The sequence below is a fragment of the Emiliania huxleyi genome (genome assembly GCF_000372725.1).
Source record: "Emiliania huxleyi CCMP1516 unplaced genomic scaffold EMIHUscaffold_107, whole genome shotgun sequence".
Classification (NCBI taxonomy): Eukaryota; Haptophyta; order Isochrysidales; family Noelaerhabdaceae; genus Emiliania; species Emiliania huxleyi.
In genome coordinates, this window is record NW_005201984.1 from 102,950 (window position 1) to 120,644 (window position 17,695).

The 17,695-nt window shown below is 66.8% G+C and overlaps 4 protein-coding genes across 4 annotated transcripts in view; 2 read left to right on the forward strand and 2 right to left on the reverse strand.

The window, feature by feature from the left end:
• Positions 1-1,763: 1,763 nt before the first annotated feature.
• EMIHUDRAFT_466567 (hypothetical protein) lies at positions 1,764-8,043 on the forward strand (the record flags this gene model as incomplete). The annotated part of the gene is made up of 13 exons (XM_005792495.1): positions 1,764-2,204; positions 2,429-2,548; positions 3,249-3,503; positions 3,583-4,374; positions 4,541-4,631; positions 4,913-5,034; positions 5,152-5,285; positions 5,435-5,843; positions 5,878-6,057; positions 6,111-6,377; positions 6,516-6,792; positions 7,123-7,331; positions 7,417-8,043. The coding sequence occupies 13 exons, from the start codon at positions 1,764-1,766 to the stop codon at positions 7,789-7,791; spliced, it is 3,672 nt and encodes a 1,223-aa protein (XP_005792552.1). The 3' UTR covers positions 7,792-8,043.
• A 160-nt stretch (positions 8,044-8,203) lies between these two features.
• On the reverse strand, positions 8,204-9,319 carry EMIHUDRAFT_454301 (hypothetical protein; the record flags this gene model as incomplete). The annotated part of the gene is made up of 5 exons (XM_005792496.1): positions 8,204-8,365; positions 8,497-8,646; positions 8,729-8,761; positions 9,011-9,067; positions 9,242-9,319. The coding sequence occupies 5 exons, from the start codon at positions 9,317-9,319 to the stop codon at positions 8,204-8,206; spliced, it is 480 nt and encodes a 159-aa protein (XP_005792553.1).
• A 400-nt stretch (positions 9,320-9,719) lies between these two features.
• EMIHUDRAFT_439730 (hypothetical protein) lies at positions 9,720-11,177 on the reverse strand (the record flags this gene model as incomplete). Its single annotated transcript, XM_005792497.1, has 6 exons — positions 9,720-9,746; positions 10,018-10,244; positions 10,321-10,363; positions 10,462-10,562; positions 10,633-10,993; positions 11,071-11,177. Coding segments are annotated over 6 exons (866 nt in total), but the record flags the coding sequence as incomplete, so codon positions are not given.
• Positions 11,178-16,943: 5,766 nt separating this feature from the next.
• The window catches only part of EMIHUDRAFT_222977 (hypothetical protein), a gene marked incomplete at both ends in the record, with an annotated part of 1,165 nt that continues 413 nt past the window's right edge, over positions 16,944-17,695 (forward strand). The window contains one exon of the mRNA XM_005792498.1: positions 16,944-17,441. Coding sequence (XP_005792555.1) covers positions 16,944-17,441 — 498 coding nt within the window. The remainder of the gene's footprint in view (positions 17,442-17,695) is intronic.

The following is a 17,695-nucleotide window of genomic DNA, read 5'->3' on the forward strand; positions in this document are numbered from 1 at the left end:
CCCCCTCGCCGTCCTTGATCATGAGCCCTTGCCCCGCGGCCTTCCAGGATACGGGCAGCCACGAGTGCACAATCTCGGGAGGGTGAGGGACGGAGCTGGCAAACTCCTTGATCACGCCGCGGACCTCGTGATTAACCTCGTAGCCTTGGCCGCGCGTGCCGCTCATCGGCGCGCCGGCTCGAGCCGGCGCGCCGTCGCGGCCCCGCTTCACGCCGCCGGCACTGAGCTTGCCGGGCTGCTTGTCGCCGCGATCGTTGTACCCCTCCAGGAAGACGCGCCGCGGCGAGCCCTTAAACACCTGCGGGAGTGCGCGCCGCAGCGCTCCGAGCCTCGAGGCGCCGACGAGCTCCTTGTCCTTTTTGGGTCCCTTGATGAACTGAGTGGTGGTGTTGTCGACGTGCGCGAGGTTGACCCAGCCGATCTCGAGCCGCGGCGTTTCCCCCCCGTAGCACCGCGCGAACCCCAGCCTCTCGGTCCCGGGGTCGATCGAAAGCCAGTCATAGTCGTGCGGAGTCTCCTCTCGCGAGTCGGCGTCTCGGGGGAGGTGGAGTCGGCGGCGGCAGCGTACGCGGTCGCAGCTGGCAGCGGAGAGGAGGAGGAGGGAGAGCGTGTCGCGAGGCTAGACTCGAGAGCCGCAGGGGGGGAGAGAGAGGCGCCGCGACGCATCCCCGCCTCACACTCCTCGTCCCAGAACGTCAAGAGGGCCTTCTCCGCGTCCTTTGACAGAGAGATTGACAGACAGAGATTCTTGTATGCTCTCTCGACGAAGTTCCAGTCCTTGCTGATGTTGTAGAGCTCCTGTACCGCGGCGATACTGTCAATCTGTCTGTCATCCGAGACGCGAGAGTCGAGATGCCTTGCTTGCTTGTCCCCAGAAGGATGTCGCGTTGATTATGACCGCAGCGAATATGTTCACACCCGAGCGGAGGCCAATTGATTCGCGAGGCTCTGGCAAAAGTGCGGTTGGCAACGGGCTCTTGTCCGTGCAAGCCTTCAGCTGGTGCCAAAACGTACCAAAACGTCCTCTCCGCGACCAAATACGCGGTCGTCGGTAGAAATGGCTTGCTTGCAAGAATGGGATGCCGACAGGCGTCAGGCGGCGCATGCCGAGAAGTCGCTTGCCGTGCGGGAGCTCGTGCGCCTCTCCCTGCGCGTGCAGTCCACGGGCGTCGTCGCGGAGCTTCATCTCGACACGGCACTGGTTGCTACGAGCGGCAGCGGAGCTGATCACGAGCGACGAATTCGCAGGGGATGCCAGGCAACAGATGGGCGCGCAGACAATTGGCGTGGCGTCCTAAACAACGCACGAGCATGCTCAACTGCTGCGCGACGCTCTCTGCGACCCCGACTTTCTTTATGCGCTTTGCCATTCGCCGCCGCATTTCCTAAAGCGACACTAGCACTAGATGCGTCCTGGCATCGGGAGGGTCCGCCTAAGAGGAAGTATGCATGTACTTTGTGCGTGGAGTGTCTTCCCCTTTTGCGCAGCAATACCTTAAACTTTTAGGCCCTCCAAATTCGGGTCGGAGCGTAGCGGAGTGGGCCCCGAGTTTGAAAAAGGCGACGGACGCTTGCGTCCTAGCTCCAACACACGTTCTCCCATCCCTCCCTTGGGTTGTGTGTTTTCTTTCTTTTTTCCAACATCGCCTCCCCGGCGCAGAGGGGCCCCCGGAGGGATGCACAACCGCTCCACGCCACGCCGCTCGCGGCGCTCGTTTTTCGGTTTCTTCCCTCACACGTTGTCTCCGAGAACCGGCACAGCCATGGCATGCTTCCTGCTATCTGCGGTGGGCGTGGCGTTCGGCGGTCAGAGCCTCCGCCGGCCCGAACGCTGCAGTTTGCCCGCACGGTCGCTCCTCGGCCGCACCGCAGCAGTCTCGCGCCGCGAATCCCTGCAGCTGGGCGCGGGTTTATCCGCTACATTCCTCGCGCCACTGGCCGCGCCGCGGGCCGCCTTCGCTGCCGCACAGGACCCGAACGATCTTAGCCGCCTAAAGAAAGGGCTCGACTCTGTGCAGTTCCTGCTCGATAACTGGGACCGCGAGACGGTGGACCCAAACTCGGGCGCCGACAGCCCCGACCGCGTGCGCTTCTTTCTCGGCCTGCGGACGACGGACCACCCGCTCTTCCAGGTCGACAAGTTGCTGATCAAGGCGCAGAAATCGCTGCCCGACGACGTCGACTTTGAGACGTGGATCGACTCAGTCGAAGGCCTCAACTCACACATTGCAAAGATCAATGAGGCGCCGGCTGGCCCATCCACCTGTACCTGTCCCGCCTGTGCCGCTGGCATGTGGCGTTCACGATACACCCGTGTGCCGGATGGCGGCAGGAGCCTCACTGGGCGCCACCCAGACGCTCCCTAGCCGTCGCTCTCGCCGCCCTCCTCCTCCCTGCTTGACCCGCCTTCCCTTCCCCGCCCTCGCAGCTGGCATACACGTCGTCGTTTGGCGAGTACAACCCCGGCGGCGGCAAGGAGCAGGTGCGCAAGTACCTGCTGCTCGCGAAGGAGGAGGTGGTGCAGGCACGCGACTCGCTCCAGACGATGGTGACGCTGCTGAAGCTCTGACCTCCGGCGGCGAGACGCCGTGACCTAGGGCGTGCGGGCGCCGGAGACTCAGCGTCAGAGACTCTGTGGCCTCGTCTCGGGCCAGGTCTGATCTCCCGCGATCTCATCTGGGCGCCGGATTTGACTCCCGCGAGCCCCCGATGCCATGCATTTCGCCCCCATTCGGTCTCTCTCTCATGCCAGTCCGATGTCGCTGGACGCTGTCCGAGCGCGGCGGGCGCAGTTATTTAGGCCGGGCGTACTCTGTGAGCCGAAGTCGCGTATCTGTTTTGTTCATGTCAAGTGGTTGCTCATCTCGTCATCTGCTGCGAGCGGAAGCGCGGCGACGGACCGCGGCGCTGACGGGGTGCACTACAAAGCGCGGGCTATGACCTATGAAATAGCCTAGACATGTACATGTGTCATGTCTCTCGTCGGCGGCTCTTTCACCCGTCACCCGGGCCTCCGAGGAGGATGACCGAGCCCATATACCTCTCTCACAGCACCACCGCAAAAGAATTAATACGACCGGCATGCTTTCTTTTCGCCCGGTGTACCTGTGTTAGTGATTCCGGCTAATGCCGCCAGTCCCGTGCCCGTAGCGGCGGCGATAAAGAAGAGCGGTAAAATTCTTTTGCCGTGCGGGCAGCGAGGCGGTGGCGCGGTAGCGAGCGAGAGAGCACCATCTATGCCACGCCAGGCCCCAAGCGGCTTTCAGCAGCTCGGTGACGATGGCACCGATTCCGAGTCCTGGCCGCAGAAGATGCAGCTGATGGAGCTCATGGATGAGCGCGAGTCGGGCGGCCTGCGGCTGCTCTCAGACCTCACAGGCGGTGGTGGCGCCGAGAAGCTCGCGTCGATGCTGGGATCAAGCGCCGGCTCGGGCCTCAGCGGCGAGGCGGCCGACCTTGATCACCGCAAGGTCCTCTTCGGCGCCAATGCTTTTCGCGAGAAGGTTTCCGGCCTAACACCCAGCTACCCACAGTGGCCGCGTGAAACGGCTGCAATCAGCTGTTTTTCGCGGTGCTTCCTAGGAGCCGAAGAGCTACCTCGAACTGGTGTGGGACGCGCTGCACGACGCCGTGCTCATCATGCTGCTCGTGCTGGCTGCGGTGCAGCTGCCGACGGAGTTGGTCTTTGGCAAGGACAAGAGCACCGCCTGGATCGAGCCCACCGCCCTCTTCCTCTCCGTCTTCATTATTGTAAACGTGTCCTCCGCGACCGACTACGTCAAGGAGCGGCAGTTCAAGTCTCTGGCCGCGAAGCTGAACCAGTCCAACAAGAAGGTCGTCGTGCGGCGGGGAGAGCAGACAGAGGTGACGGACGCCGAGATCGTCGTCGGAGACGTGCTCGCCTTCAACGCGCACAGCCTCGCCTCGCTGCCGTGTGACGGGGTCCTCCTCTCGGGCTCGGACGTCAAGGTGGACGAGTCCTCCCTCACTGGCGAGCCCGACCCGATGCCGAAGACCGCAGAGGCGCCCTTCTGCGTCTCCGGCACCGACGTGGTGAGCGGCTCCGGCCGGATGCTGGTTGTCGCGGTCGGGCCGTACTCGGTCTCTGGCAAGATCAAGATGGCGGTGTACCACGACGAGGAGGAGGACGACGAGGCGTCGCCCCTGTTCGTCAAGCTCAACGGCATCGTCGAGGACGTCTTCAAGGTTGGCCTCGCCGCAGCCGTGTTTTGCTTCCTCGCTATGGTGGCGCTGGGCATCGTCTACCCCTCCTTCCGTGGCTGCGGCGAGGAGGGCTGCTGGGACTTCCTCGAGGTGGAGTGGCTCCATCTCATCGAGTACATGCTCACCGCCATCACCGTGCTCGCCGTCGCGGTGCCCGAGGGGCTGCCGCTCGCCGTCAACCTTGCACTGGCCTTCTCGTCGCAGCAGGCGCATCCACCTCTGCTCATCTCGCGGCCCATCCCTCCGCTCATCTCGGCTCATCTCGGCCCACCCCCAACTCACCTTCAGCTGGCGCTCGCCTTCTCGTCGCGGGCAGATGATGGCGCAAAACAACCTCGTCAAGCACCTCGACGCGTGCGAGACGATGGGATCCGCCACGACCATCTGCTCAGACAAGCACCGGCACGGTAGATGAGCACACAACCGAGAGATGAGGCACACGCTCCTCCACAGCTCCCCCTCGGAGGCCGCGGCGTCCAGCGGGGTCGCTGTGCACTTGTGCGGCCCAGCCCCCCCTCTGGTCTCCTCCCGCTGGGAGCGCCACCGGACCATCGCGGCGATGGGGGGCGCGAAGCTAGAAGCGCTCAAGGAGGCACAAGACACAAAATTGATACCGTTCAGCACCCGCGACCTAGGACCGGCACGCTGACCGCCAACCGGATGAGCGTCCGAGCTGTCCGCGTCGGAGGCGTCACCTACTCGGCCGCCGGCGACTCGAAGCGCTCGCTCGGCCGGCAGCTGGTCGAGCTGCTGCCGGAGAAGCTCGCGCACCTGCTGGCGCACCTCATCTGCGTGGACACGATGGATGAGGTGCCTCGCCTCCCCCTTCAGACACATCGAAACGGCTGCCGGCGCCCGCGACACCTTTCCTGACGCCCCCCCCCCCCCCCCCCCTCCCCCTGACCCCGCCCCTCGCGCGCCCGCCAGTCCTTCCTCGAGGTGAACGAGGCCACCGGCGCCACCGGCTTCAAGGCCGCCCTTCTCCTTCCCGCCCCCGACCCTCCGCCCGGCCCTTCTTGCCCACCCCAGCCGCCGGCGCAACCGCAGGGGAACCCCACAGAGTGCGCGCTGCTCTCTCTCGTTGCGGAGATGGGGTACGATTACGCGGCGCTGCGCCACGACACGCCAGGCCGCTCCCTCGCCACCGCCGCGCGGGGCAAGCCTCCTCTTCCGTAGCTGCGCGCCCGCTGTCAAGAGCGCCTCTTCACAGCGGGGACGCGCGCGTAGGCAAGCCCTTCATGTTCTCGTCCAAGCGCAAGATGATGAGCTGGGCGGTGCCGCTGCCGCGAGGCGGCTACCGCGTCTACTGCAAGGGCGCGAGCGAGATCGTCATCGCGCGCTGCGACGCGATGCTCTCGGCGAGCGGCGAGGCGGCGCCGCTGTCCGACGCCAAGCGGCAGCAGCTGATGGAGACTGTGGTGCGCCCCTTTGCGGGCGAGGCGTACCGCACCATCGCGCTCGCATATCGCGACTTGCCCGGCGTCAAGTCCGCCTCGTCCAAGGAGCTCGAGGCGACCCACTCCACGATGACAAACGCGGACGGCTCCGCGGCTTACGTCGCGGAGACCGGCCTCACGCTGCTCGCCCTCACCGGCATCGCTGACCCGTTGCGCCCCGAGGTGCCTGGGGCCATCGAGCGGTGCAATCGCGCAGGCGCCGACGCGCTGCGGTTGCGACGGCGCAGCGTCCCCACGCCACGTCCACGAGAGGTCCAAGACGTGTCCCCTAGGCATCGACGTGAGGATGGTCACGGGCGACAACCTCGACACCGCCGTCGCGATCGCAAAGAACTGCGGCATCTTGCGGCCGCAGGCCCTCGCGCTGGACGCGTCCGTGAGCGCCCCGCGACGCGTCCATGACACGTCCCACTCCCCGCGAGTGCTCAGGACCTCGAGCCTGACCCGGCGCACGCGGCTGGCGAGCGGCCCAAGCCCAAGCGCGCGCTCGAGGGCCGCGAGTTTCGCGCGCTCGTGCACCGGACGCACGCCGACGGCAGCCTCGCCCTCGATGAGGAGGGCAAGCCCGAGTTTCTGCAGACGCAGTTCGATAAGGTGTGGCCGTACTTGCGCGTGCTCGCGCGCTCGTCGCCCGCCGACAAGCTCACGCTCGCGAACGGGCTCAACAAGTCGACGGTGTTCGCCGACGCGCAGCAAGTGGAGGAGCTGCGCCGGGAGGGAATCGTCGTTTTCCCCGACAGGCAGGTGGTCGCCATGACGGGCGACGGCACCAACGACGCGCCGGCGCTAAAGCGCGCCGACGTCGGCTTCGCCATGGGGGTTGCCGGAACGCAGATAGCAAAGGACGCGTGCGATATCGTCCTGCTGGACGACAATTTTGCCTCGATTGTAGTCGCCGCAAAGTGGGGCCGCAACGTCTACGCGAGCATCTCCAAATTTCTTCAGTTCCAGCTGACGGTCAACATTGTCGCCGTCTCGCTCGCGATCATCGGCTCCATCGTCTTTCAGGAGTCGCCCATCGCGGCGGTGCAGATGCTCTGGGTGCCGATGCTCTGGGCGGAGCAACTCCTCGCGTGGCAGGGTAGGCACGGGCGTGTCGCGGTTGCTCTAGGTGAACCTCATCATGGACTCGCTCGCCTCGCTCGCCCTGTCGACCGAGCCGCCCTCGGAGGAGCTGCTCGCGCGCCCGCCCGTCAACCGGTCCACCTCGATCGTGACACGGCAGATGTGGATCAACATGCTCGGCCAGGCGCACCAGCTCGGGACATCTCGGCTGCATGGCTCGGCTACTCGGCTCGGCTAGAAAGTTCGGGCTGCATCCGCGCTTGCAGGCCGCCTACCAGCTGGGCGTGACCCTCTTCGTCCTCTTCCACGGCGCCGACCACCGACGGACCTCACAGCTGTGAAGAGCCGCTGCTCACGCCGTTGGCTTGCGGGGTAGGCGCCGAGCACTTTCACGTCCTCGACGGGCACGACGTCGACGACTCGAAGCCGTCGGTGCACTACACCATCCTGTTCAACGCCTTTGTGCTGATGACGCTCTGCAACGAGGTCAACTGCCGCAAGCTTGAAGGCGAGTTCAACGTGTTTGCGGGCGTCTGCTCGAACGCGTGGTTCGTCGGCGTCCTCCTCGGCACGCTCGTGCTACAGGTGCTCGTGCAAGAGAGAGAGCCGAGACACTCTATGGTCCTACTACCCTATCTCCTCCATACCTCTCGCCACACTCTCCCTGCAGGTGCTTGCTGTCCAATTCGGTGGCCGCGCGCTCCGCTGCGCGGAGGGAGGGCTCACCACGCACCAGTGGCTCTTTTGCGTCGGTGCCGGCCTCTTCTCGCTGGTGTGGCAGCAGGCGCTGAACTGCTACTCGCTTCTTTCGCGCCGAGTGGACGCGCGGCGCAAGCGGATTAAGAAGAAACCGGCGCACGGCGGCGCGGTCAAGTTCATGTCGCGTACCGGCAACGGCTTTCAGGAGTTTCGACGGAGTAACCCCTACCTGGGCAAGAGCCTCAGCACGCTCAGATTTTCTCCAAGCTCGAAGACCGCGCCAGACTTAATAAGCGCAGTCGCGGGCACAGGGCCGGTAGCAGTGTCGCGGCCCTCTTCTTACTGAGTTGGCAGGCTCTTCCCGCGCCTAAGCGGTCTTGCTGTCGCGCGTGGCGGCCTGGCGCCGGCCGCCGCCGCCGGGGGGATGCGGGGGATGGCGCAGGGCATGCGCGTGTGTGGTCGCGTGAGGAGCGCAGGCCTGCGCGGTGCGCTCTCTGACACTCTCGCGACCCGGGTCTCACGGGTCACGCGAAGTCACACGGCGCCGCGCGCAGCTGCGCGCCGCGCGCTCTGAATATACAAAGCGCTCTGAATATACAAACAACAAAGCGCTCCGGACCGATCCATTGCTACCGCGTTAAGAAAAGAAGTTCTGGTCCCACAAACGCAACACACACACATGACGTGTGTAAATAGCATAAAGAAGCCCCACATGGTGTGTATATGAGGAGACAGGCCCATCCACCTCGCGTGGCGTCTCAGCTCTCGCGGCGGCTTGCATCCTCCTGGTCGCTGGCCGCAGCCCACGGTATTTTGGCGAATGCGCGCCATGACGGGGGGGCTCGGACGGGCCCACTCGTTCCGCCAGAGAGCCTTGCGGTCGGTGCGGAGGTGCCCGGCGGCAGCGCAAAGCCGAGGGACTGGAGGCGCCGCCGCAGTGGTCTCGGCGCGGGAGCTCACGGCGTGGAAGTCGGCTTGTGCGGGAACTCGTGTGAGCTCGGCGGCACCTACGCGCACCTCCCCTCACGCATCCCGGACGTCTTCCGAGCACGCCTCGGCGGGTGCGGCCCGGCGGCGCCAGCAGCTGGGTCGGGTTGATTGCGACCGGCAGCAGGATGTACGGGAAGGCGAAGTTGAGGGCAGCGAGCAAGAAGACGTACACCCCGTCCGAAGCGGCGAGCTGCTCGAGGGCACCAGCCGCCTACGCGGAGGCTCTGAGAGGGTCCCGAGAAGGGTCCAAGAAGCAGCTGCTCGAGGAGACCCGCCGCCTTGAAGTCAGTCACCTCCTCTCGGCCCAACGCCTTCAAGGCCTCGGCCTGCGGAGGGGGGGGGGGGGGTGGACCGGGGTTGACCGCGCGCTACGTGCGCTCCTCGGCGTCAGCGGAGGGGCGACGCGGCCCGCTCTGCGCTGGGTGGCGGCAGCTGGGTGGCGGCAAGACACGCATTCGCGGCCATGGCGGCCTCCTCGGAAGGGTACAGCCAGCTGCGCAGTGTCCGCCTCTATCGGGCTCGGCCTTGGCGCGCGGGAGCATCTCAAAGGCGACGACGAGCAGCGCCGCGCCGACCGCCGTCCGCCGTCCCACGGCGGAGGAGAGCTCGCGGCAGACAGATGGCGTCACGTCCTGCGGAGGGGAAGGGGGCGGGCGTCGCAAGGCGAGAGGGGGAGCGAGACGGTCCTGCCAGCTTGCGGCGACGGCGTCGCGGCGTTGTGTGTGGGTTGGGCATCCTCCGGCGCGTCTCTCGGCCGTGCGCGGAGCGAACGGCGGGGTCTCTGCGCCCCTCTGTCGGGAGGAGACCGCCTGCCAGTAGCCGCGGAGGTAGCCGCGGCCGGCGCCGTAGACGAAGCCGAGCGCGGCGGCGGAAGCGACGTGCATCAGCGGAGCGACGCGCTCGAGCAACGTGCCTGCGCGCGGGGCGGCGGTGGACGTGTCGCGGCCGAGCCGTCACGCGCGCGCGTCGCGCCCCTGCTGCGCGCCTCGCAGCCCGAGCGGCTCGTCGAGCGGCGTGCGGATCGTCGACTGCATCGCGCCCGCCTGCAGGATCTGGCGCGCCGACTGCACAGCGGCGAGCTGCTCGCGCTGCTCCCGCCGCGCAACCTCCACCTCGGTCTCGCCGCGCAGGACTCCGGTCGCCTGCTCGCGGGGGGGAGGTGTCTGTCAAAGAGGCGCCGCGCGAGGCTCGGCCTCTCGCACCCGCCGCGCGTCTCGCCTGCCACAGGTTCTTGCGGCCCGAGCCCGCCCCTGCGGCGCGCACCTCCCGCCCCAGCCGCGCCTCGAGCTCGGTCGCAGTGGAGAGGAGAGCCTGCGCGCGGCTGGGCGGCACCTCGGCGGCACCTCGGCGGCGGGCGGCGGCGAAGGGGCGCAGCGCGAGTCCCTCTTCGCCCTCCCGGATCTCCCGGGCGGCGGGAGAGCCCACCCAAGCGTGCTCCGCTCAAGCGTGCCTCTCCCATGGAGTGCCTCTCCGGGCCGGCGGTGGCAAGGGAGGGGTGTGGCGAGGGAGAGGTCTCTCGGGCCGCGTCTCGTGCATCTCAACCGCATCTCGAGCCGCATCTCGGCGGCGTCTCGGGCCGCGCCTCACGCTGCTCTCCGAACCGGTCGAGCAGCCTCGCCGCCAGCTCGGTCGTCACGAGGTTTGCGAGGTTCGACAGGGAGACGCCCTCCGCGAGGCCCGCCGCGTTGCCGACGCCGCCTCCGGCGAGCATCTCGGCGGGGTGGCTCATCCACAAGTGGGCGACGCCCTCCGCGCCGTAGGTGGTGTACAGCTGCGGCGGCCCGGCCGGCATCATCCACAAGAAGTCGCCTGTCGGCACGTTCCGCGAAGGTTCAGCGATGGGTCGCTGCGCGTGGCGCGTGCGGCGTCCTGCAGGGCAGGTCGCCGATCGGAAGGCCCTGGCTGCGCAGCTCGGGATCGGCAGCCACCTTGGACACGGGCAACGCGCGGGTCAGCGCGTCGCAACCACCCTCTCTCGGCCCCTCTCGGGGTCGTCTCCGATTCGCGTCTCGGTCGTGTCTCGTACCTTTGACGCGATGACGCACGCGTTGGTCAGCGTCTCGTCGTGCTGCTCCCGCGGCAAAGTCTTGTAGATGGCGACGATCTCGCGGATGCGGGCCAGCGCGCCTGCGGTCACGCAGTCATGCTCCCGGGGTGGGAGGCCGCAGATGCGAGGCCGCCGGCGAAGGAGGCGCGCCCGTCTCTGCGATGGCGCGCACAAACGGCGCAGAGTGCTCGGCAGGCGCGGCGAGGATGCAGAGCGCGGTGGTGGCCTTGATGTCGTCGTTGAGCGCGGTCGTGCAGAGGAACTTCATGTCGCTCGTCGTCGCAAACTTGGCCGCCACCGAGTCGAAGAGCATCGCGACCGTACCCGCGACCCACGGCCACGCGAGGCAGAAGAACTGCTTGGGCGTCGGCCACGCATTCGGGTCGGGGTTGGGGTCGATGTTTGAGCTATCCACCAGCGCCTTGATCTTGCCCTCCTCCGCCATGTACCAGCCGCCCGCCCACACGCCGCAGGCCACCAGAGGAGCGATGACGTCCCTCCGTGGCAGCGCCTGCCGGGCGAGAGAGTGCCGGGCAAGAGAGGTTCAGCCGAGGGGAGCAGCGCAAGGGCGGGACGCGGCGGCGGCACCTCTTCGTAGCCGTCTGTCCGACCGCCGCTCTGCCAGCGGCGCCCGCCGCGCGTCAGCGTGAGCCGACGCGCGCTGTGTCGAGCTGCCGCTCGCCACCGATGCATTTGTGGTGGGTGCGCAAGGCGCTTGTTTTTTTTTCGTCACGAAGAAGGATAAACCTCCAATATTCGAACTACTCGATGGGCGACGGGACGGCCCGAGGCAGCCGCAGCAGCAGATCGACGTTATCCGCGACGACAGTCGGCCGCCGCTCGTGGAGCACGCGCCACCGCCACGCCACGGGGTCCCAGCCGGACGCCCACATGGCCCTCGCCGTCCCGGCCGCCAGAAAGTCAACCATCCATGCGTGGAAGGGCGCGTCGGCCGCGATGCGCCAAGGCGATGCGCCGCGCTTGAGGAGGGCGCCGCCCGCCTCGCACACCGCGTCCACCAGCCGCTGCGGCTCGAGGAACTGGCCCTGCGCGCGCAAGTGCTCGTGGTAGGCGCCCATCACGCGCGCCTACTCCGCGCGAGCAGCTGTGAGGGGCGCGCACCCGCGGCGCTCTCGCGGCAAGCCCTCGCAGGCGCGCGTCGGATGGCACGCTGCCCGCGCCGCCCTCGGCGGGCTCGAGGCGGGTGGCGCCGGCGAAGGTGATCGGCAGGTAGGCGAGCCCGCCTGCGCAGCGGCTGGGCGTGAGACAACCCGCGGGGCCGGCCGGGGCCGGCGGGCAGAGGCGCCTGGGCAGAGGCGCGCGAGGAGCGAGGTGAGCTGCGCGGGCGCAAAGAGGTCCGCAAAGCCCGAGCCGACGAGGAGGTCGCACGGAGCGAGGCCGCCCTCGCCGACGCCCACCTGCGCCTCGAGCGCGCGCACGTCGGCGCAGTGGAGCTCGAGCCGCGCGACCAACTCGCCACCGCCGCCGCCGCCGCCGCCGCCGCCCGAGGCGGCGCTGAGGGCGTCGGCGTGGCCGGGCTCCCTCCGCGCGGCGGCGAGGAGGGCGTCGTCCGTGTCGAAGGCGCAGTAGTGCATCGCCCCCCAGCCCGCTCGCTCTGCGGCGCGCCGCACCACCGGGAACATGGAGAGCGTCCCCGCGCCGACATCGAAGACTCGCAGCGGCGGAGTGCGCGCGCCGCCGCCCGCCGCGGCCGCGCCGGCGCGGCACGACGCGAGCCGCGCGGCGAGCGCCTCTTGCAGGGCGGTGAGCACCGCGCCGCTGTACGCCGCCCGGTCCACCGGCCGCTTCGCCGTCAGGTACGCGACGCGCTGCTGCGCGTCGTCTGTGCGCGGGGACGTGCAGCCGAGCGCGGCAAGCAGCGCGCGGTCGGCGGCGCAGCCCCGGCCGAGGAGGGGCAGGGAGGCGCCGGCGTGTGGCGGAAGCTTCGCGCGGGTGGCCTCAGAGGCGGTGATGACCACGTACGGGGGCGCGGCCGAGACGGCACCGCAGGAGTGTGGCGTCGCCGCGTCCATCGCCTCGCCCGCCCCCTCGCCAATCGCCTCGTCCGCTCGGCGGAACGCGACGTTGTGCGCCGCCGCGCTGAGGCCGCAGCAGCGCGCCAACGCCTCGCCGGCCTCCTCGCGCGGCAACGCTGTCCAAGCGACCAGCGGCGTCGGCATCGCCGCGACGAGGGCCGCGAGCGGGCTGCGGTGGACGATGCCGGTCGGCGAGCCCGCGCCCGCCTCCTCAACCGCCGCCCGCCCCGAGGCGGCATCCGGCGAGGCGTCTGGCGCGGCCGCAAGCAGCGAGTCCAAGTCGAGAGCGATGGCGGCCGGTCTGGGCGCCCCCGTCGAGGTCGGCGGCAAGGCGCGGCGGAAGGAGACCCACGCCACGTCGCTCTCCCGGACGACTACCTCGAGGGCGGCCGTGCCGCTGCGGGGAGGGAGTGCGGCGGCGACGCGGCTCCACAGGCCTCGCGCGACTCGCTCGCAGGTCGTGTTCTCGCCCTCAAACTCGGCCAGCTCGTCGAGGTTGCGCTGGTGGTACGCGGCCAGTGCGCGGCGCAGCAGCAGCTCGGGCGCCTCCGCCGGCAGCGGCGACGAGCCATGCGGCGGCGCGGAGAACGGGCCGCCGGCCGCCGCCTCGGAGCCGCCGCACGAGTAGCGCGCGTCGACGACGTACGTGCAGCCGTGGAGGGCCTGCGCCGGCCCAAACGCCTCCCCCCGGAAGGAGTGCGCGATCATGCAGCGGCCGCGTCGGACGACGGTCCCTTCTCCTCGGGAGGGCGCCGCGCCTGTGCCGCCGCCGCAGTTGTCGCCGCCGCAGCTGTCGCCGTCTGCAGGCGCGAGGGGTCGAGAGTACTCTGCCGCCGCCTCGTCGTGCTCTCGGACGAGCACCTTGAGGCCGGCCAGCCGGTGCTCCGGCGGCAGCCCCTCCGCGACCGCCTCCCAAATCACGCGCGCGATCGCGCCCGCCGTCGGCGGCGGCTTGCCTGCGCCAAAGAGGTGCGGCAGCTGCTCGTCGAGGTGCGTCTGGTGGAGGTGCGCCACCGCCCGCTGGAGCAGCTCCTCGGCGAGGCAGATGTCGAAGAGGAAGGTGGCGCGCGGGTCGAGCTCGCGCCCCGAGAAGAGCGCGTCCACCACAAACGTCGACCCCTCCACACCGCCGGCTAGGGTGCGCGCCGCCATGAAGCGGGCCCGCACGCAGACTGAGTACAGGCCACCGTCCGACGCACCGAGCGAGCGCTCGTACTCGACGCGCGCCACGTCGCTCTCGCGCACCACGATCTGCAAGGAGGCGAGCGCCGGCGGACGCGGCAGAGCGGCCGCGACCCGCTCCCAGACGGCGCGCGCGACCCGCTCGCAGGTGGTGTTGTCGCCCGCAAACTCGGCGAGGTCGTCGAGGTTACGGCGGTCGTACCGGGCGAGCGCCGCCTTGAGCGCACTCTCCGCGGCGCAGATGTCGACGAGGTAGTTGGCGCCGGCCTGCAGCTGCACGCCCCTGCAGACGGCGTCGACGACATACGTGCAGCCGTGGAGGGCCTGCGCGGCGCCAAAGAGCTCGCCCTTGAAGGAGTGCGCGATCTGCGCGCGGCCACGCACGGAGACGGAGTAGACTCCGGCGTCCTCGGCGCTGCTCGTGGGCTCCATACACACATGCACGTTTGCGGAAGAGGTTGCGCGGCAACATACTTTTTTATCTCTCCGGTCCCTGTCTTTGTGGCACGCACATTCCCGGAGGAGGACTCTGCTGACAGGGTTTGCGATGAGCAGCGACCCCGACATCTAGTTTTTCAATCCCCCGTTGGAAGGGTTCGTCTGGAGCAGGCCGGTTGCGGGTTCGTGATAGAAAACGGGTCACTCCTCATCGCAAACCCTGTCAGCAGTCCTCCTCCGGGAATGTAAGTAAGCCACATACACAAAAGACGCGCACGGTCTAAAGACGTCGAACACGTAGCGAAAGAGAGACCGTGAGGCGTGAGACGGCCGTTCCGCGGGATCCGGGCATTTGAACGAGAGAGAGAGAGAGAGAGAGAGGCTGGGCAGGGCAAGGGACAGCGTCAGGTCGAATGCGAGCGCGGAACATAAGGGGCGAGGCATGGTTTGTCACGTGACAAATAAGCGGTGAGAGATCAACGAAATGAGCTGAAGCATTCAGGTGGAGGTGGAGGATCGGGGCTGGATCAGTGATGGGGAGGAAGGTAGGTCGAGTACGAGGTCGAGAGGGATCGTGGTCGAGTACGAGGACTGGGGGGGAAGGGGGTTCAACTTGGTGACGGAGGACTGTGGGCCATCGCGGGAACGGGTCCGTCCGGAGGGCGAACCCGGCTGATCCGGATGGTCTCCACACCGGTGGGAGGCACCGAGGCGTCGTGGGGACGCTCTTCTGTTCGGTCGACGCTCGTTCGTCCACTGAGAACTCAGTGGTTGTCACCACTTTGTATGCTTTTAATATTAACCTTGCGAACTCGTCCCCCCCGGCAGGGCTATGCAACCGTGACAAGTGTGTGCTGTCTACGCCTGATCCAGGCGTGAAATCTGCCGATGCGTGATCTGTGTGTGGGCCGCTCTGTGAGGGGTCCAGGCATTGTCCGACGGGTAGGGGGTCTGTGCCCGGGCGGTGTCCGGTGTGGAGTCTCTCTCTGATCCCGCCTGTGGTGTTGGGTGCGAGGTCGTGGAAGCTTCGATCCCAAGGGGGGGAGCTGATCCCACTCGGTAACCAACTCTCAGGGGCAGTAGGTGGGCGGGCTTCAAGCGCGCTCATCTCGAACGACAAGGCGTCGCTACGCGCGGTCTTCCGCGGGGGGAGCTTCGTCGACGGGTGCGGGAGCGCAGCGCAGACAGTGCTGCGGCGATGCCTCCGGCTGTTTGCGGCGGGCGGCTTTGCTGCTCGCGGCGATGGCGAAAAACTCGTCTCGTGGCACACCAAGGGCTTATGCTCTGTCGAGACGTGAGGCGTATGCGCCCAGGAGGGGAGGGCGCATGCGTAACGACGCTGCTAGAGATGCCTTTCGGGGCCCAGAGATAAACTAAAACTTCTGATGCCATGCGTGACCTAGTAGTGTCCCCAGCTATGGGCGTGTCCACGTTGGAGCCAGGTGTGGTGTGGACGCGAGAATAGCTCCGCCGTTCATGGAGGCAACCGATGCGAGTCGACTGGTGTGTGTCGTCGTGGTTTCGTATCAATCAAGAATTCTCTCTCTCTCTCGCATTTGAACGCGACCTTCGGGGGCAAAGACATCGGCTCTATGGCTCAGACTGGACTCCTCTTGGTCCCTTCTGATGCCCTAGGCCACACCTAGGCCTTACCTGGGGCTCTAGGGGGCGGGCGGGGTTCCCCGAAACTGGCAGCGGGAACCTTTAAAAAAGGATAAATTTCAGATTACCCGGTTTTTGAGATTCGCCTCGCAGATCACCCGGCGTTTTTCAGATCACCCGGCGTCTGCGAGTTTTTGCCTCGCAGATCACCCAACACGGCGAAATGTCGTTTCCAGATTACCCAACACGGCGAAATGTCGTTTCCAGGTTACCCGGTCACGAAATTTCTTTTTCCAGATCACCCGGTTTTGAGCTTCGCCTCGCAGATCACCCGGCGTTTTCCAGATCACCCGGCGTGAGCGGTTTCAGATCACCCGGTGCGGCAAAATGTCGTTTCCAGATTACCCAACACGGCGAAATGTCGTTTCCAGGTTTCTTACCCAACACGGCGAAATGTCGTTTCCAGGTTACACGGAAGGTGAAATTTCTTTTTCCAGATCACCCGGTAGTGGGATGCGCCGGGTAAAATCTGAAACCGTTTGGGATTCACGACTGCGTCATTCAAGCAAACGAGGCCGGGGATTCCGAGTGGGAGCTCTCCTTGAGCACTTGAGCACCGGATAGGGTCGATTCCGCATGGTACGGGACCCCTTAGGACCAAGTGCCGCAGGTGCTCGCTCTCTGGACGAGGTGCACGCTCGCGTCCGGGTAAGCTGAAACGAGAAATTTGCGCGCCCCCGGGTAATCTCAAAGAGAAAAGTTAGCCGCCGGGTAATCTGGACGAGAAATTTGGCCGACCGGGTAATCTGACATGAGAAAAGTTAGCGGCCGGGGAAGCTGAAACGTGAATTGTGGGAGACTGGGTAAACTGGTTCTCAGTTTTTTGATGAAATTGCTGCTGAGCAGGAAAATATCGTTGCCGGGTAATCTGGACGAGAAATTTGGCCGACCGGGTAATCTGACATGACAAATTTTAGCGACCGGGTAAGCTGAAACACGAATTGTGGGAGACTGGGTAAACTGGTTTGACGGAAATCGCGCTAAGCAGGAAAATATCGTTCGTCGGGTAATCTGCGAGGCGAATCTCAAAAACCGGGTAATCTGAAATTTATCCTTTAAAAAAACACCTCTGTGAGAGTAGAGTCGGCGCCGAACGATCTCGTAGGAAAGCGGAGTGGGCGCTCCGACACAGTGCAGAGCCGCATGCCATCCGTCCGCGACATGCCAATGGTCGCCCCCCGGCCGGCCTGCTACAGCGACAGCGTCCTTGAGCAGGCAAAGGCTGCCCGCCTCACGCCGGACGCCACCCCCTGCGGCTGCGCGGAGTGCGTAGCCGAGCGAGACTCCTACGTTCAGCGCACCCCGGCATGCGCGCTTGTCGAGTGCGGCATCTGCCTTGAGCTTCCGACGTCGGGGCCCATCGTGCAGTGCCCCGAGGGCCACATCTTTTGCGGCCACTGCCTGCGCCGCCACACCATGAGTGGCCTCGCGTCGTCGCACTGCTGCCCCGTCTGCCGCTCAAAGCTGCCGTCGACCTCTGCAGCAGAGAACGCCGCGTCGCGGTGTCGGCTAGCGGAGCTGCTCCTCGCCGACGTCCCCGCCAGCTGCAAGCATTGCCACGCCAAGCTCACCCGCGCCACGCTCCGCGACCACGCGCCGTGCGCGAAAGAGCTCGTGTGTTGCGCGGGCGGCTGCGGGTGGGTGAGCGAGCGAGGCAGCCTCGAGCCGCACGAGTCGGGCTGCCGCGCGCTGCGCAGCCACCGCCGCGCCGAGAAGCGCAAGCTGGAGGAGGCGGAGGCGGCGGCAGCCAAGCGGGCGCGAGAGGCACTCCCCGCCACACCGCCTCCCTGCCATGACCCCCCCCCCCCCTTCCCTTTTCTCTTACCCCTTTGCTTTTCTCTCTCTTTCCTTTTTCTCTCTGGTCCGTCGCTCTCCCCCCTCGTTTTTTTCTCTCT